The following is a 16,215-nucleotide window of genomic DNA, read 5'->3' on the forward strand; positions in this document are numbered from 1 at the left end:
GGCCCTCGGCCGCCGCGCCCGCGTCCTCCTTCTTGTGGCACAGGCCGAAGGCGGCCGCGGCGGCCGGGAAGGTGTAGGGGTGCGGGAAGAGCCCGCCGCAGCCGGGGAACTTCTGCAGCACGCCTCCGAACGAGCCCTTGCTGGGCACCGGGATGACCGGGTAGCTGCGCGGGCCCTTGGCCGCCCCGCCGGCGCCCGCGCCCGCGCCCAGGCCCGCCACGCAGCCGCCCCCCGCGCCGCCCCCCGCCGCCCCGGCGCCGCCCCCGGCCGCGGCCACCGAGAGGCTGGCGGCGGCCGCCGAGAGGCTGGCGGCGGCCACGACGGCCGCCTCCTGGAGGGAGTCGTCGTCGTCGTCGAAGCGCGGCCGCTTGTGATGGGCGTGCGGCGGGCCGGCCAGCTCGGCCAGCGGCGGCGGCGGCGGTGGCGGCGGGGGCGCGCCCAGCAGGTGCGGGCCCAGCAGCCCCCCGCCCCCGGCCACGGCGGCCGCGGCGGCCACGGCGGCCGCCTTGACGGAGCTGAGCGGGTGGCAGGCGGGGTGCGCGCCGGGCTGCGGCAGGGCGCGCTTGCGGCTGCCGCCGTTGAACATGGCCTTGACGTCCTCCCAGGCGAAGACCAGCTCGTCCTGGGGGCTCTTGTCGGTGAGCTTGAGGTGCCGGCGCCACGAGTTGAAGTTGGCAGCGTCCGGCTGCGTGTACTTGGCGTCGGGCGTGCGGTGCGAGTGGAAGATGAACTTGTTGGGCGAGAAGTACATGTTGCAGTAGCTGCACTTGATGCATTTGGCGCGCGAGCTGTTGTAGCGTGCGGGGATGAAGCTGCCGCGGCAGCCCCAGGCGCACTCGTGCGACACGTCGAAGGCGAAGTTGTCGGGCAGCTTCGGGGGCCTGTTTTCGCCCAGGAAGGACTTGCACAAGCGCTCGGCCTCGCGCTTGGTGATCATGCCGCAGCGGCGCGAGGAGATGGGCATGGCCCCGGCCCGCCGCAGGATCTCCAGCTGCACCGGCGTGCACTGCACGCACGTGATGCCCAGCGCCACGCGGCGGTTGTGGATCTCGTTGTAGCTGAAGTTCTTGAGGAGCGTGTTGGAGATCTGCGCCAGGCACAGGCGCTCCTGCCCGTCGATCACCAGCGACACGATGGGAATGCCGTACAGGATGACCTGGCCCACCTGGTTGGGTTTGAGGTTGGCGTGGCCAGGTCGCGGCTGGCTCAATGCGTCAGGCTGGAAGGCGCTTGATGGCGAGGCCAGCAAGATGTCGTTGGGCCCCGGCAGCGGGCTGGAAGCCATGTCCTCCGCGGTGGAAGCCCGGGCCGCACCCTCGGGGTCTGCCTGGGAGACTGGAAGGGAAAGGAGAAAAGCGGTGACTCAGGCGTTCTTGGTCTAAATCACTGTGGGTTGAGTCGCTGCGAAGGATCCGCAACTCTCCTGCTTAGGCTAAACCGTGGATAAAAGACCCAAGCGTCAACCACTAGGATGTCCACCTCAGTGTGATGAGGTTCGCTCTTGGGCTGTCCCGGGATTTTGGAAGCACTTTAATTCCCTTCTACACATACCAGGTTGAGTAATCACGTTTCTTGAAAGCAGCCAATTCTCACAAAATGCAAGGCCTTCCCCAGTGCCTAGACACTTCTAGAATAAAATATCCTTCCTAGATATCAGGAAGTAACGGCAACAATTACAACACGGAAAAATTGTAACAGCAAAGATAATAAAAGTCATCGAAAAGTGGGATTTGGCCACTGAATTAATTCCATTTGCGCTTGCTTGAAAAATAAATTAATTAAAAAAAAGAAACCCTTTAAAAAGATTTTTTTAAGTGGTACCTGTGGTTTCCGGGGGAAAGTTCAATAGTGGTTGAGCATAGCTCATTAAACCCAAATGAAACCCCGTTCTTCCCAATCTCTGCCATCAGGTATTTTGAACTTAGGGGTGAGGGGAACAAGTTTTTAAAATGTAGAAAACCATACGCATAAATGTACTGAAACAGACCACTTTACTTTGTTTTTCACAAAAGCGACTTGCTGAACCTCAGGAGTGGTTCTGATTTCAGATAAGTAGCTTAAAATCACAAAGTTGCAGAATTTGTAAACATTAAAAAAATACAGTTTGGTCGCATCATGGATGTCCAGCAAAGAAATAAACGGTTGCGGGGAGGGTCTTTATTGGCAGGATTTAACTGTAAGATACAAATTTAGTTGTAAAAGGAATGAATCCCTTTCGGTGACACTTTTGATCCTCATAGAGAACCTTATGTATTTAAGGGGAGATGGCCTGGGAGATAGTTAGCTGGCAAGGTATAGAGGTGGAAGCCCTGTGAGCCTGCAGAGAACAGGCCTATCACCCAGGGTCAACAGGATACCACAATGGGGGGAATATCGAATGAACTGAGAATACAGAAAATGCACCCAACAGAAACCTCCGTGACAAGGCTACTGAAACAAAATAAATAGAGCAACTCATTGTGTAGGAAAACAATCCATGACCTTCCCACCAGACCTGTCCCTGTGCCTCAGCTACCATGGTTTTTCGCCCTGAAAACTCACCAGAGGCCAAGTACACTGGAGTTTGTTATTGTAGCGAGTGCAGAGGACACGCTCGCCTATGACCTCACCCAGATTGTCCTACCCTTGGCCTTTCCTTGCCCCTGTGTCATCTATCCGCAGCCTTTGCCCCGCTGACCCCGATATCCTCAGCTCTTTTTGCATGGGGGAGCTCCAGGGAGGGGAAGCCCAGCTACCCTCCATACCATCAAACCTAACGCGAGCCCGACCAGTCCCTTTGGATAGATCCGACGATATTTTCAGCGGGGCGGGGCATTCAATGGCCGCTCCAGGCACAGCAACATCTGGGTCGGACATAACCTGCCTTAGTTGGGCCCGAGGGCCCTTCAACGCGCATTGCCCTCCCAAACAAGTTTCGCAGAATCGGAAAAGCCCAGGATAAGGAGAACTCTCGCTGCGAGCCCCGCGCCGCCACCACCGCGGGCCTGGCGCTTTTTGGAGTAGGGGAGCTGGCTTTGCGTTAGAGACCCGCAGCCTTCGCAGCGGAGACGGGCCTGGAGAGTCCAGCCTGAGGGGCCTCCAGGGCGACTGCAAGCCTGCCCTCCCTCCCCGAAATTTGAGTCAGAGTCGAGAGGCACATACAAGACGTTAGATTAGGCCTTTTCTGGTTTTTTAAGGGCTGGAAGGGACGAGATCGCATTAAAAGTTAGTTGGACGGAGAAAGCGCGCTGCGAAGGCGACTTCCCCTCCGACTCACAAGCTAGCGACACCACCCCCCAACTTAATTCTCCGGACGCCCCAGACAATCTGCATGGAAAGGGGACCACTGCCTGTTCCACGGAAGCCCGAAAATCCCCCCACCCCCACCGGGGCGCGCGCGCTGGGGGCCGGGGTCGGGGCAGGGCAGGCGGACACGACAGTACCTGGGAACCCCTAGGTCGCTCTACGCGCGACGCTGCCGACCCATCTTCCGAGGGCGCTCGGAGGCGAAGCATCCAAGCGGGTCCTCGAAGCCAGCGGGCTGGACTCCGGAGGGTTCCGCGAGAAGATGCGGGTGTTCGCGGGCTCGGAGGGCGCTCGAAGGCGGCCGGGAGGAGCGCGGAGGAGCAGCAGGAGGAGGCCTGGCTGGCGGCGGGGCGTCCCCGCCACCACCGCCGAGCGTGCGGGTGCGCGGGAGCCCGCGGCCAGCGAGCCCCAGGTGGAGAGCGGTCTGACAGCGCCTTTCTCTGTCTCTGAACTCGTGTCGGACCGAGGGGACGCCACCCAGCGGGCAAGGTGACGTCACCGTCTCCCTGACACTCCACATTAAAGAGCTGGCATGTTCCGGGGAGGGAGGGGGAGCTGGAAAGCGAGAGCGAGCCACATCAAGACGGTCTCGCAGCAGGCACGAAAGCTAACACCTCACCGACCCGCCGTGGACAACAGCCTTTCCAAGCCCGGAGCGAAAACGCCGCAGTGGGACCGGACCCCGCAGAACTCTTGCGCAAGCATCCCAAGCTGGCACTGAGTGGCGGAGGCCCAGGATTCCAGTAATTCCAGTAGGACGCCTCTAAACGGACCGTCTCCTTGTTCCATATTCTCCCCTCCCCTTATTTCTCCGAGCCATCCTCCTTAACGCAGGATCCCTCAGGGACAACGTGCAGACCGGCAGCCTCTCTGTGTCTCCGAAGATACAAAGCCACAGTCGGGGGAGAGAATAGAACAGTTTCAGGAAACACAGTTGAAAGGGGGGTGGGGTGGGGATGTGGGGTGGAAGGTGGGGGAGAAGTCTCTCCATAGGGCGCCCAATCTGAAAACTTGAAAGGAATCCTGTAGACTGTTCCCACTTTAAATACATTGGTTTTGCAGGACAAAATACAGGGTGAATGGCACCCATCCCTTGCTTTAGATTGCATGTATTTAAGGGAGGACCCCGAGGAGTATGTGTGGGCACACTTATGTCAACTTCACTCAGAGTAGTTCTCCAATCCATCATACAGGGCTGGGGAGGCCACCCGAACACAAGAAAATGCAGTTCCCAAGCCTGGCCCTCTCTTAAGCAAGTTCCGCACAGGAAGTCAATGTCTTAGGTAGTACGGAGGACAAGTCCTTAAAACACAAGACAACTGGGATGGGAATGAATGCTGGCCCAAAGCGAGGCAACGCACAAGCTAGGGAAGAGTTAGTTTATTGCCTCCAAATGAACAAGCTCTTAAGACTCTAATGACTAATTCTCATTTGTAAGAAAAAGGAGAACTCCATATTGAGAGACCATCCTAAGAAGTAGGGCTGCAGGGTGTTAGGCTGGAGGCCCTTTGCATATTTGTTTTTTCAGAATACATTTACGTTTTCTATGGCTATCTAGTGAAACACAAAGGTTTGGAGGTGGGAAGACTCATGGAAATGACAGAGCAATTTCCACTGACCCAGAAACCACCAGACACTGTCATCAGCAATGCCCCCAACAATGAACTACTGTGAACACATGCATGAAATGTGGAATCTTAACACTTTATCAAAGGTCAATACGACCCAGGAGAGTCCACCAAACAGACAAATGGGGGCTTTTTGCTCAGACTTCATGGTTGCTTTGAATCAACATGTTCAAAAGCATCCACAGAACCATGACCACTGAGTTTGAGCCTATATTCCAAGAGGCAGGGACATAATATTTTTTTGGCCTCTCTTCTAGTTTTTAACAGTATTTATGGCTCAAATTAGGCTCAATTCAAAGGGGCTGAGGTAGAAGGCACATTTTCTCCAATGCTGCCGTCCAGAGGGCAGGAAAAGTCGCGCTTTATGCCTGCTCAGTCCGTTTGTGAAAAGAGCATCACTGCCATTCACAAAAATCCTTCCTCAAGAAGCCTGGAAACCCCATTTTCTTGAAGATATTCTAGGTTCTGTTCTAAGGTTCTGTTCTAGGTTCTATTTTAAGGTTCCTGTTACCTTCCCTGCCTTCCTTCTGCTCCTGAGTTCCCACAAAATGAGGTCCCGACTTGCTGTCTATTCCTGGAGTCACTGAGAAATTTGATGCCACAAAGGAAGTCTGAAAGTGGGACCAAGTTGAGAATGGAAAAGGGAAGAAATGGAAAGTCCTATAACTTCCTGTTCCCTGGGAAATACCTGGCTATTACTGGGGAGGATACAAGGGGATGGGGGTGCTTTCTCTTTGTTAGGTGGTTCTTATCACTTCCACCAAAGTCTCCTCTTCCCTTACAGACCCCCTACTAATAACAAAGGACATCTTAAAAAAAAATCTTTCTCTGAAAAGAGAAGTGGAATGAATCTTTCTCTGGTTTCCCCCATCCCAAATTACCCTAAGGCATGTATTCATACCATAGTGATATCTGTAGCCAACTCTTCATCAAATCTTTAAATATAAATATTCATATACTACTTTGGTATGGTATCTACCTGCATTATAAATCACCTTACAAACTTATAGCCTTATTTTAATACAAAAAGTTCCATGGATAAGAGAACTGTGTACTGTGTAATATTATATAAAATGCTTTTTTTGATACAAATAATTATAAGGACAGTACAACTTTTTCCCCCCAGTACATCTTGGATGCCTGTTTGAGCAAGCTCACCATTTCTAGTTTTTGGAAAGTGAGAGTGGAAGACAAGCAAGTTCAAGCAGGTTTTCAGTCCCCACCTTGAACCTGGGACTGGACAGAATCTTTAGATCCTCTTCAGTCTCTAAACATCTTTCCGCACCCACTGCTCTGGCCCGGGGACTTCCCCGAGGCTTGTATAAGTCTCTTGATGCTGCTCCACGTCCTCCCATTTGCTCCCCTAGACTAGGGGTGCCTGCTCCTAGTCAATTCCTGTCCTACACTCCCAGACCCTGGCAGGCACAGGGAGGAGCCAGTGGTGGCAGGAGCCGGCGGGTCGGCCGAGTTAATCAATGCTTTCCTATTCGAGCTGACATGCATTTTACACGTCGGGACTCTCCTCAGCCGGCTAATTGATTCAAATTGTTTTATTGGTTAAACTGGTGTCACCCGTTTGCATGATGTATCGCTGCGCGGAGGAGAGCATTTCCACTCTCATCTCCGTTCCCGGCGGCTGCGGTTCACCTAGGCCAGGGACAGGTAAAAGGAGCCGAGACATCGGACCCAAAGGAAAACCACAAACCAAGCTGCCTGCTCTGGACCTGGAGAGCCACGCCTCGATGCAGACGCACGAGGTCAGCTCGGCAGCCAGCGTGGGGCTGGGGATGTGGGAGGGTTTTCAGCCTTAACCCTTAATAATGTCCTAAAGAGAACCCAAATTTGCGCAGGGCATCCGGCTTCAGAAGCAGCCTGATTTCCAGATGTGGGGGACTGTTCTTGGGAGGAGAAACCCGAGGCCAAAGCCAGGGAGGGAGCTGTCTGCAGTACTGACACTATCGCTCCCTCCAAAGCATAAGGGTTCTTAGGGAGTTCAAGGCTCTTTCAGAAGAAGCTTCCCAGCCTGTAACCTTTGGTACCTTACCTGGGACTCTGGGCTGGAGCATCCTGTGCTAGGGTTAAGAGTCCTATCCTCACCCCATCTCCCCAAGGTCATACTTGCTTCATCTCCATGAACCTTGCAATCTACTCATGTCTCTATCTCCACTTCTGTCTTTGCGTTGGCCCAGAAAGATCTTTTGTATAAATTCATTATAATAAGAAACACCAGACATTTCTTCTCCTTCCATCCCTTGACTGAATATTTGTAAAACAGAGTTACAGATTAATAAAAAACCACCTATTCTCTTCCTATCATTTCTTTTAACCGATTCTTATTTCTTTTTCTCTTTTTTGGGGGGTGCTGGAGGGGGTAAGGCACACCCACCTGTCCTCAGGGCTTCTAACTCTGCTCTCACCCTTTTGGTGGGCACAGGGATCCATATGAGTGCTGGAAATGGAACCCGAGATAGAACTCTACATGCAAGGCAAACATCTTACCTGCTGTACTATCTGCACTCCCACATTCTTGTTTCTTAGGCAGAAATAACACTGTTTCTATGTTCTGGCATAAGTATTTATATGTTACATAGAGCAAAGAAGAGTTTGAAAATAAAGATGCATGAATTCCCCATCCCCAGTTACTACTCCCCACCACCTCCCCCCACAACAGTAGAATTGTTAGGGACAGAATAGTTACAGTGCATCAGAAAATACATGGAACTAGAGGTAGATAAAATGGGGTATGTTTTCATCACATACAAGCCATGGAACATCGTATTGATATCTAAACTTCTCAAGCCCCACTTCATTTTCAAAACAGGGACATTGAAATGTAACCCACAGGGCATTGTAAGAATTAAATAAGATAATATACGTAAAGGGTTGGCACCAGTAGTCCATGGTAGTCTGTGGTAGCTTTGAAAGTATATTCCTTAGAAAATGGGAACAAAAGTTAAGATTTACAAGATATATTAGATTGGAGCTCCAGAATAGAAGACAGGAAACGTATTTTACTGTAGAGGTGAGTAGAGAGGAAACCTGCTTTCCTAGAGGAACTTTAGTCCTCTTCATAATACATCATCCTTTCATAATTGACTAAGAGCTTATTTTGTATACAGTTATCAAAACCTCAGTGTTTGCTTAATCCATTTAAAATAATCTGATAATAAAAATTCACAACAATAATGGTCATAATGATAATTATTGTTGATAGATTTTAGTTATTTCTTTCTATGCAGGGGAGCTTTCTACAACCTCAGGCTGCATATTTTTTCCCTGCATAGCTCTAGCTGGAGTTCTAAGAAACAAATGAAGGACCAAAAGCACAGCAAAAACTCACTCATAATGGATGCCAGAGAAGAAATGAGAAAGGCCTCTGAGCATTCTAAGACTGCCTCTCAATCGCTGACTTATTCTAGAGCATTATCCATAAACAAGAACCAGTTGTCATGGGATGAGAGCACAGAAGTAGAAGAGCACATACCTAAAAATTTAAGCCAGAATTATGGAAGGAAAACAATACATTTTCTAGGACTCGGATCCCTGCCCCAGTATCCCTTAAGTTCCCCATTCACCAATAATTATGGGATTCAGGGAGAGTCCTCCTTACTATTCAAACTATTTTGTGAGAAATTGAGACTTTAGGACAAGGAACCTAGACTTAATACCCATTATACAGAGAGAAACAATTCTTAAGAAGAAAACTTGCACCTGAATAAGGGGCAAGTTTATTCAGAAATAAGAAAGAGGGCTCTAGCACCTCACAGAGTAGAACGACTATTGGAAATGCTTTAATTAGGTTTTCTTTTCTTTAATAGGTCATTCATATTCCCAAGCCCTACCAAAAATTCAAACACAGCAAGGTATACATGTGCACATAGGATTTACGTGTAACCCTAAAATACAGAATGGAGAATAAACTTATTTGTCATGGTGGTTACTTGGCAATTATTAGTTGGTCATGATAAAATTCAAAGGCCCGCAAAATACTCAAGGGCATATTTAAGTCCACAAACATACCTGAAAATATATACCAAAGATGGAGGGGCATTGGTGCCAGGAATAACCCACTAGGTTCCCTCTAGTCCCTCTTGTCTCCTGTCTCTATTTCTGTGCATGCACACACATATGTACCCGCCCCTCCATTCCCCTCCCCTTTATATTGGGAAGGAGGGGGGTCTTTTGAAATGAAGGTGGTCCCAGCTGGAAAACCCCAGAGCTCATTTAGATCACATCACTTCAGGCTTTTGTCTCTGCTCCTGAATAACCTAGGCCGCTGCAACAAAAGGGCAGGCATCTACATGGAGTTTTCACTAGCAAAAGATGCATCTCAAAGATGCTGCTAGAATAATGAATAATGAGGCAAGATGCTTGCCTTTTTTATTGCTACTCCCAAAGAAGGGAAAGGAGAAAAGGGGAGAAAGGAGAAAGGAAAGTGGGGCCAGAAATAGAGATTGTGAAAGAGAAAAACTAGGCAAGTAATTGAGTGGATTTATGCAAGAGCCTTTAATTGCATAAAAACTCCAACTACCACCAAAAAAAATAAGAAATACGATTTGGGCTTATTATGGTTATTATCTTTAAATTAGCTATATTGTTTCAGGTAACTAATTTAAGACATCACTGAGGCTGAAGCTGCAGAAAGACCATGAAGCAGGATCTTTAAAAGCTTGGATAGGGGAAGTGGAGGGGTGGGAATAACAGGGGGGATAGATATAGATTGTTGAAATGTCACAAGAGAGAAAATGACATACATAGATATACATTCATCATTTATCCAGCTGACAATGGTAGCAGGAACTGGATTTTATTTCCTAGAGAAATGAAAGCCTTTTATTCTTTTCCTGTTCATTTCCTCCTATCCCTTTCCCTACCCCACCCCCATTTGAAAATGTCGACTTTGCTATCAGGCTCGATCACATTAGTGAACACACTATTAAACTATCATGTGCTCTCTGGCTGCCCAATAAACATCAAACCTTTAGCTTTCCTCCTGCCTGCAGTCGTTAACTCAATGGTAGCAAAAGGTGAAATTAGACATTAGTAAAATAAATCCCAGGGAAGAGGGAGGGAGAAATCTGAGCCACTGATTTTATTTTTTCTGGACAAAAAGAGCAACCAGTGAATACTGAAAGTATTAAGAGAATTTTCAATTTTTGTGCATTTAAAAGTAGTTTTAAAGAACAATTTCCTTCCATGGGGTTAGGGTTGAAAGTGAAAAAGCATAGCTAACCAGACCAAAGGCAATGCCAATCCCAAACTTTTCCAAGCTGTATTATGATATCATCAACAAACTCTTAATGTTGGCAAATAATTAAATTTTCCATCTTTTAGAACTGTGTAACCTTGGGTGTCTTAGAAACAAATTGTACAAACAAACCATGGAGATGAGCACTGAGGGTTTCAGAGGAGATATAATGAACCAACTTTAATTACTAACTTGAAATTAAAAATGTAATATACAGATTTAAATTTATTTTCACCTAAATTGTGTATAAAATTATATGGCTTTTGCAGGCTAAGAAATGCTTTGTAACCAGCCATGCTACTAAAAAGTCTGAAGTACTTTCCAAAACCGAGTTCCCAGACTCACACAGTAATAATGATACATTTATCATTACTGATGACCACCTACTGGGTAATTATTGCTTTGTTACTACTATTACAATCAAGAGATTTCTTTATTTACTGTTAACATTCACTTAAAACTGAATGTTAATGACTGTTCTGAATTCACCAAAGAGAGTTTTCTGTTATATTTCAGAAGTACTTACGTTCTGGTTCAGAAATGGAAAACCATATTAGAACAGAGTGGAAGGCTGGGTGAGTACTTGGCTCTCATTCCCTCTGGAGAACGGAAACAGCATTCTAAGGAATTCTGGAGCAAAAATTTCCAGCTCTGAGTTGCTAAAGGTTAACATAATGCAACCACTTGACTTGTGCTAATTATGTAAGTATTTTATTACAGGAGATTCATTCATTATTGATACTTGTTTGCAGTAACTTCCTGCTTGGCGGAGTTATATTTTATATGAGAAGTAAACAACCCATGGCTCCAGGGTTGTGCTCCCAGCCCCATACTCTAGGTCTGATTTCTTCTCCCCTATGTTCAGTTTCACAACCTGTGTCTGTTGTGAAAGAAAATTCTCTTTTTCTAAAAAAAAAAGTTTAATTTTCAGATTCCTCCCCCCCCCACCTCCCCTGCCAGAATTTCCCAATTCTTAATGGGCAACAAGAGAGCAGGGGATGGAGAGTACAGAGGCTGGGATGATGTGGGTGCAAAAACAAAACTGATGTAGTGTTTTATTTCAGAAAGTGATTCATCACACAACACACACACACACACACACACACACACACACACACACCCTCCCCACCCCCTCACTCAGGCTCCTTGAGGTTTAGCCACCAACTTTCTTCTTAGGAAGCTTCTCAGAGACTTTGACCAGTCCAGGGGTCTTCAGCTGGCCATTAAGTAGGCAGGTGTCCTAGAAGCTGTGGTCAATGGCTATACCTAGAAAGAGGCTCTGACCTGCCCCTAAGTCAGAACACAACCTCATAGCCAATGCTGGTTGCAGTCTTCCTCCCTGCCCATGTTGGTAGCTCTGGGAATATAGAACTTGGCTTGTAGACAGGAGGGTCTCAAGGAGCCCAGGGGAGGGAGTGGAGGCCTGTTTTGCTGAGAGGCCTAAGGGGGTTTCACCAAAAACATGCACTGGCTCTCTGAAGGTGACTGTTTAGGAACAGGCTAATGTTGTCGAGAGGAATCCTGAGAGCAGCCTCTAGTCCAAGAGCAAAGTTTTCTTCTGGGGCTTCCTTCCAGGTTCTGGGGTCCCTGCCTCAGAGTTTCAGTTTAGAATTAAGTTCCATGTAATGCTCTAAGTCAGTCTGCTCAAGACCTTCAGAGGGGTCAGGAATTGTAGACGATGGAGAAGTGATAGACAAACACAGAGCATGTGTGTAAATACTTTGGTCTCCCATATTCTGGTGTGTATCAATACCCTTTTTCTCTGTGGTTAGAGGGGAAAGAACCGGGTGGAATTTGGAGTCTTACATCTTTGCATCAGTTTGAATGGAATGGCATAGTCTGGGTTCCTGTTTGTGTGTGGGGGGAGGGTTAGATTGGGGGGGGGGCTGAAGGGGTGGTTTGAACTTGGGCATGCATGTGCTTTCAGATGCACTGTGTGTGCCTCCAGATGACTTGTGCGTGTTTCCAGATGAATTTGTGTGTGCATTCAGCTGTGTGGTGTGTATACATTCAGATATTTTGGTAGTAGTCAGGACTCGCCACAGGCCTGAACAGCAGTGACAGAAGTCTTATCCTTTAGCCCAGAACTTCAGCACTCTGAGCAATGAAGGATGGAACAATTTGAAGGATAGTGGGGACAGTACTTGGTAAAAAGTGAAGAGATAGGGCAAAGGATGGAACTGGGGTCCTGCATGGATACCCCATGTCTGGTCATCCCACCCCTGCCCCCCCACTTCCCTGCTTTTATCCGGGTGGGCTGACCCGCTGAGCGCGATCTGCGGAGGAATGCCGTTCCCAGCACGCTTGCTTCCTTAATGGTTCTCTCGGCAAACGCTTCGATTTCTCTTTGGCTGCCCAGGCTCTCGCCCGCCTCCTCCAGCGTCCCTCTCCACTGCCTCCATCAGTTATTTATGACCCGCGTTAATTATTCACGAAAAGAGAAAACTCCAGCTTTGGAACTTTTCAAGGAGCGTTTTTTGGGGGGCGTGGGGTTTGGGGATTCCTCCTTTTCCCACCTCGAGGTGAATTTGAGATTTGGGAGATTTTCTGGGACCTGATTTGGCCGGATCCTTCCTGCTTTGAAGCAGGGAAAGGGAAGCCAGATAGTGGAGCCTGGGACCGGGCGGTTGCGAGGAGGGGGTGTCCGGGTCAGCCGGGTCTCCGCCTGCGCGTGTAGACTAACGGGACCCGGAAGTTACTCGGCGCCGAGCCCTGGAGTCGCTGTCCACACCGCAGGTGCTGAAACCGCGGCGTGGGCTCCGGGGCTGAGCGCTGCAGGCTGCGGGAGGTTGGGTGGGCGCGGAAACCGGCTTCAGTCGGGGTGGCCTCTTCCCACAGCTGCTCCAAAAAGTCCCCTTTGCCTTTCCTCTCTGTCTGTACTGTCCCCTTCTCCCCCGTGCTAGTGACATGAGAACGCTGTAACCAAAGATTAATTGCCTTAATCAAATCGAGTCACCCTCTGCAATTAATCTTTTAGCAACAAATTAGAGACAATTTACCCCAACCTCCCCGGTCAGGCGGAGAGAGGACGTAGTGTGTGTGCGTGTGCGTGAGTGTGTGTGTGTGTGTGTGTGTGTGTGTGTGGTTGAGGCGGTAGTGGGCAAGGGTGGGAGACTTTGACAAAATGCACAAATGACGCGTGCTGGGGACTTGGTCATGGGTGTGCGTTTAAGGCGGGAGAGGAGAGAAGAGGACCCGGTCAGCGGAGAGGCTGTACAGGGCCGGAAGTTCCTTTCCACCCAGTTTTTCTGCAAAGGAGGGCAGCTGTGGGCGGTGCGCGACCCCGCTTACCTGTCTGCGCCGTCCTCGCTGTCTCTGGCCCCGCGAGCTCGAGGCTCTCCGCCTGCCTGGCGCTCCTCGGCTCGCCGGCCGCTCTGCCTCCCGCGGTGCCCGCCGCCTCCCCCGCGCGCGCGGGCTCCGCCGCCGCCGCCCGCAGGCCTCCGCGCTCCTCCCGGCGCTCGGGTCTTCCACCGAGACTCTGTCCCGTCCCTGCCTCTTCGGTCCTCGCAGGTCCCCCACCACCACCCAGCTCTTCCCACTCCCCTCCCGGGCAAGTTGGTAAGTTTGGGGTGAGGGTCGCTCCCCTGGCTCCGGGCTTCTCGGCTTAGCGTGCTGAGCTGCGCACCCCCCCACTCCCCAGCTCAGACCTAGGTCTTGGACGCCGCCTGTTGGCCAGGCAGGGCAGGGCACGGCGAGGAGCGCCGCGCCAGCACCAACCTCTCCACCCCGGCTCTCGTCCACGCCCCAAAAGGTCCAAACGTGAAGAAGGGAGGCGAGAACTGGAGGCCTGGAAACTGGAACGCGGCCAGGGGCAAGAGAGAGCACTTTGCCTTGGAGGCTGCAGTCCGAGCTGGCTGCACGGGCTCCCCGCCAGCAGTCGGGTTATCCCCGGGCGTGCAGGTGCGCCTTTCCGGCGGGGTCCCGAGGCAGTCACACCGTCCTCCTCCAGACCCCTTCCCCCCGCCCCCGGGAAAATGACCCTCTGGGGGAAGTTGGGAGCGCGCACTCTGTAGACAGCGTTGGTCTTGGGTCCCACTTGAGTGTTACCTAGGCTGGGGGTCGGGGAACTCGGCAAGGCAAACCGAAATAACTGGAGAGGGAAGGAGAGCGAGTCCTCTGCGTCAGCGGGAGGGGAAGGCTAGGACCAAACTCCTAGGCTACTTAGAAAAGCAGAAATTAAGCCGAATCGGCCTCCTGAATACATGTCGGGCCTCAAGACCTCAGGAGCGCTGGCCCGTGGGTTCCTGAGGAAATGTAGCGCTCCAGACCTAGAGGGTGGTCCGCTTGTGGGGACACTTGTGTGGGGTTCCAGAGGCGCCTGACTCCAGCTCCGTTTCTGCCTTGACAACTTCTCAAGCGTCCCGAAGCGCCCACCAGGTTCCTCTAATCTCGGAATTTCTTGGGAAACCTTGGACAGCCCCAGCTACCTCAAGACATCCGCTCGCGCGGGGTTTGTGGGGGGCGAAGGGAGGGGGGCGTTATAAAGATTGTTTTCCTCTCCCCGTTCTCATCCTGTCTTTTTCATTGAAAGAATTGATGGACTGTTTCTCCCCTGCCCCCTCCTTCTCTAATAAACGCTTCCCATAGATTATTCGACGCAGAGAAGAAAGGCGGCTGCTTAGAAAACAAAAAGCCATAGCCCTAATGAGTTCAATTACAATGTGGTAAACACATTGCCTCTACGCTTTAATTAAGCCTGCTGCCCAATTTTAACTCATTAGTAATTCATTAAGAGAACAGCCCGGTGCTGGCGGGGAGAAGGCACCGCAGACCGACTGTGCGCCGCGGAGGCCACGGGCGCGCGCGCGCACACACGACTCCGGCCCGAGCTGTACAAGCGAATGAGGCGTGGGTGGGAGGGGGCGACCCCGTGACTTCAGTATCCCAAGAATCCTAGAATCCACCTCTCTCAGATGTACCCAAGTTGTCACGCTGAGTCCGCTGGAATGACCTTTTCCAAGTTCAAATCCCTCCTTTTTAAAACAGTCTTTCCAAACCTGTTGGATGAGGGGGTGCTGGGGTAGAAATGGGCTACAGTGGGGGTGGGGTGGGGGTGCGGGAGAAAGCTCCCCGAATTAACTGCTCACCCGGATCGACCGCCCACCTGGGAGGTCAAAATCCAGACTTCCCAGATTTGACCCTGGGAAGATTTGGGCCACACCCTCTCCTTTCTTTTGCACTAGTTCTGGTTTTTGGAGAAAAGCGGAGATGCAGCCCTTAGCCTCCTGACTGGCTGCAACTGTCGGACTCTGCCCTATAGCAGTTTAGATACAAATGAGACCCCGATAGTAGACGGGGGTGGGGGGACTAGTGGGAGCGGGGCAGCCGCAAAGAATGTTAATTAAGGAGAGGAGCTCAGTCCTGCTCCACTCTCTTCCCCCGTCTTACCCCACTGAGTGGAACCAAGCTGCCTCCCGTTGCATCTGTAGCTGGGTCAGGACAAGAAACGGAGACTCTGTAGCGTGGACTTGGCAAAGAAAACCGTTCAAGTCTTTCCATTCAGTAACCGCGGTAGAGAGTGCCAGGAGTTCAAGCTCCAGACTTCTCTCGGAGCGCCGCTAGTTCGCTGGGGTTTCTGCATCCCCTGGGTCTGAGCGTCACGGGGTGTGGATGCGACTGGGCGCCGGAATCCCTACACTCCAGCGTGGAGTTTCCAGAGATGGGGAATGCGATAAGGACTGACGTTTTGGTTAGAACCTTTCGCCCTCCTAGTGCTCCCCAGCCCCCACCCCATCCGGGCGCTTTCTTTGGCTAGGAGGAAGACTTAGGTGTCCCGCTGGGCTAGAGAGCGGTGGGCGTGTCGGGAAACTTCTCCGCAGTCGGGCGAGCTCCGCGAATGGGGCCTCCCTAGTTAATTCGGGCCCGGCCCTGCATTTGGGGAACTTAGAGGAAGTGCAGGGGGCGGCTGACCCTGTCCACCCAGACGCTCCTTCTCGGTCCCCTTCGAGCCTCTGTAGGCTCGGGGCGGCTCCTTTTCCTTCCGGCTGCTACTCCTCCAGAAAACCAGTGAACCGAGGCTGTTCCCCTCCAGGGAGGGGAGTGCAGCATTCCCCA

At 51.1% G+C, this 16,215-nt stretch overlaps 1 protein-coding gene across 1 annotated transcript in view; it reads right to left on the reverse strand.

The window, feature by feature from the left end:
• The window catches only part of SKOR2 (SKI family transcriptional corepressor 2), a 58,650-nt gene extending 45,082 nt beyond the window's left edge, over positions 1-13,568 (reverse strand). Inside the window, exons 1-2 of the mRNA XM_055127450.1 lie at positions 13,453-13,568; positions 1-1,335 (exon numbers count right to left, since the gene is read on the reverse strand). The exon at positions 1-1,335 is cut by the window's left edge and continues 1,325 nt beyond it. Of these exons, the coding sequence (XP_054983425.1) occupies positions 1-1,285 (1,285 nt within the window). The 5' untranslated portion in view covers positions 1,286-1,335; positions 13,453-13,568. The remainder of the gene's footprint in view (positions 1,336-13,452) is intronic.
• Between the last annotated feature and the right edge of the window lie 2,647 nt (positions 13,569-16,215).

This window comes from Sorex araneus, chromosome 2 (assembly GCF_027595985.1).
Source record: "Sorex araneus isolate mSorAra2 chromosome 2, mSorAra2.pri, whole genome shotgun sequence".
Lineage (NCBI taxonomy): Eukaryota > Metazoa > Chordata > Mammalia > Eulipotyphla > Soricidae > Sorex > Sorex araneus.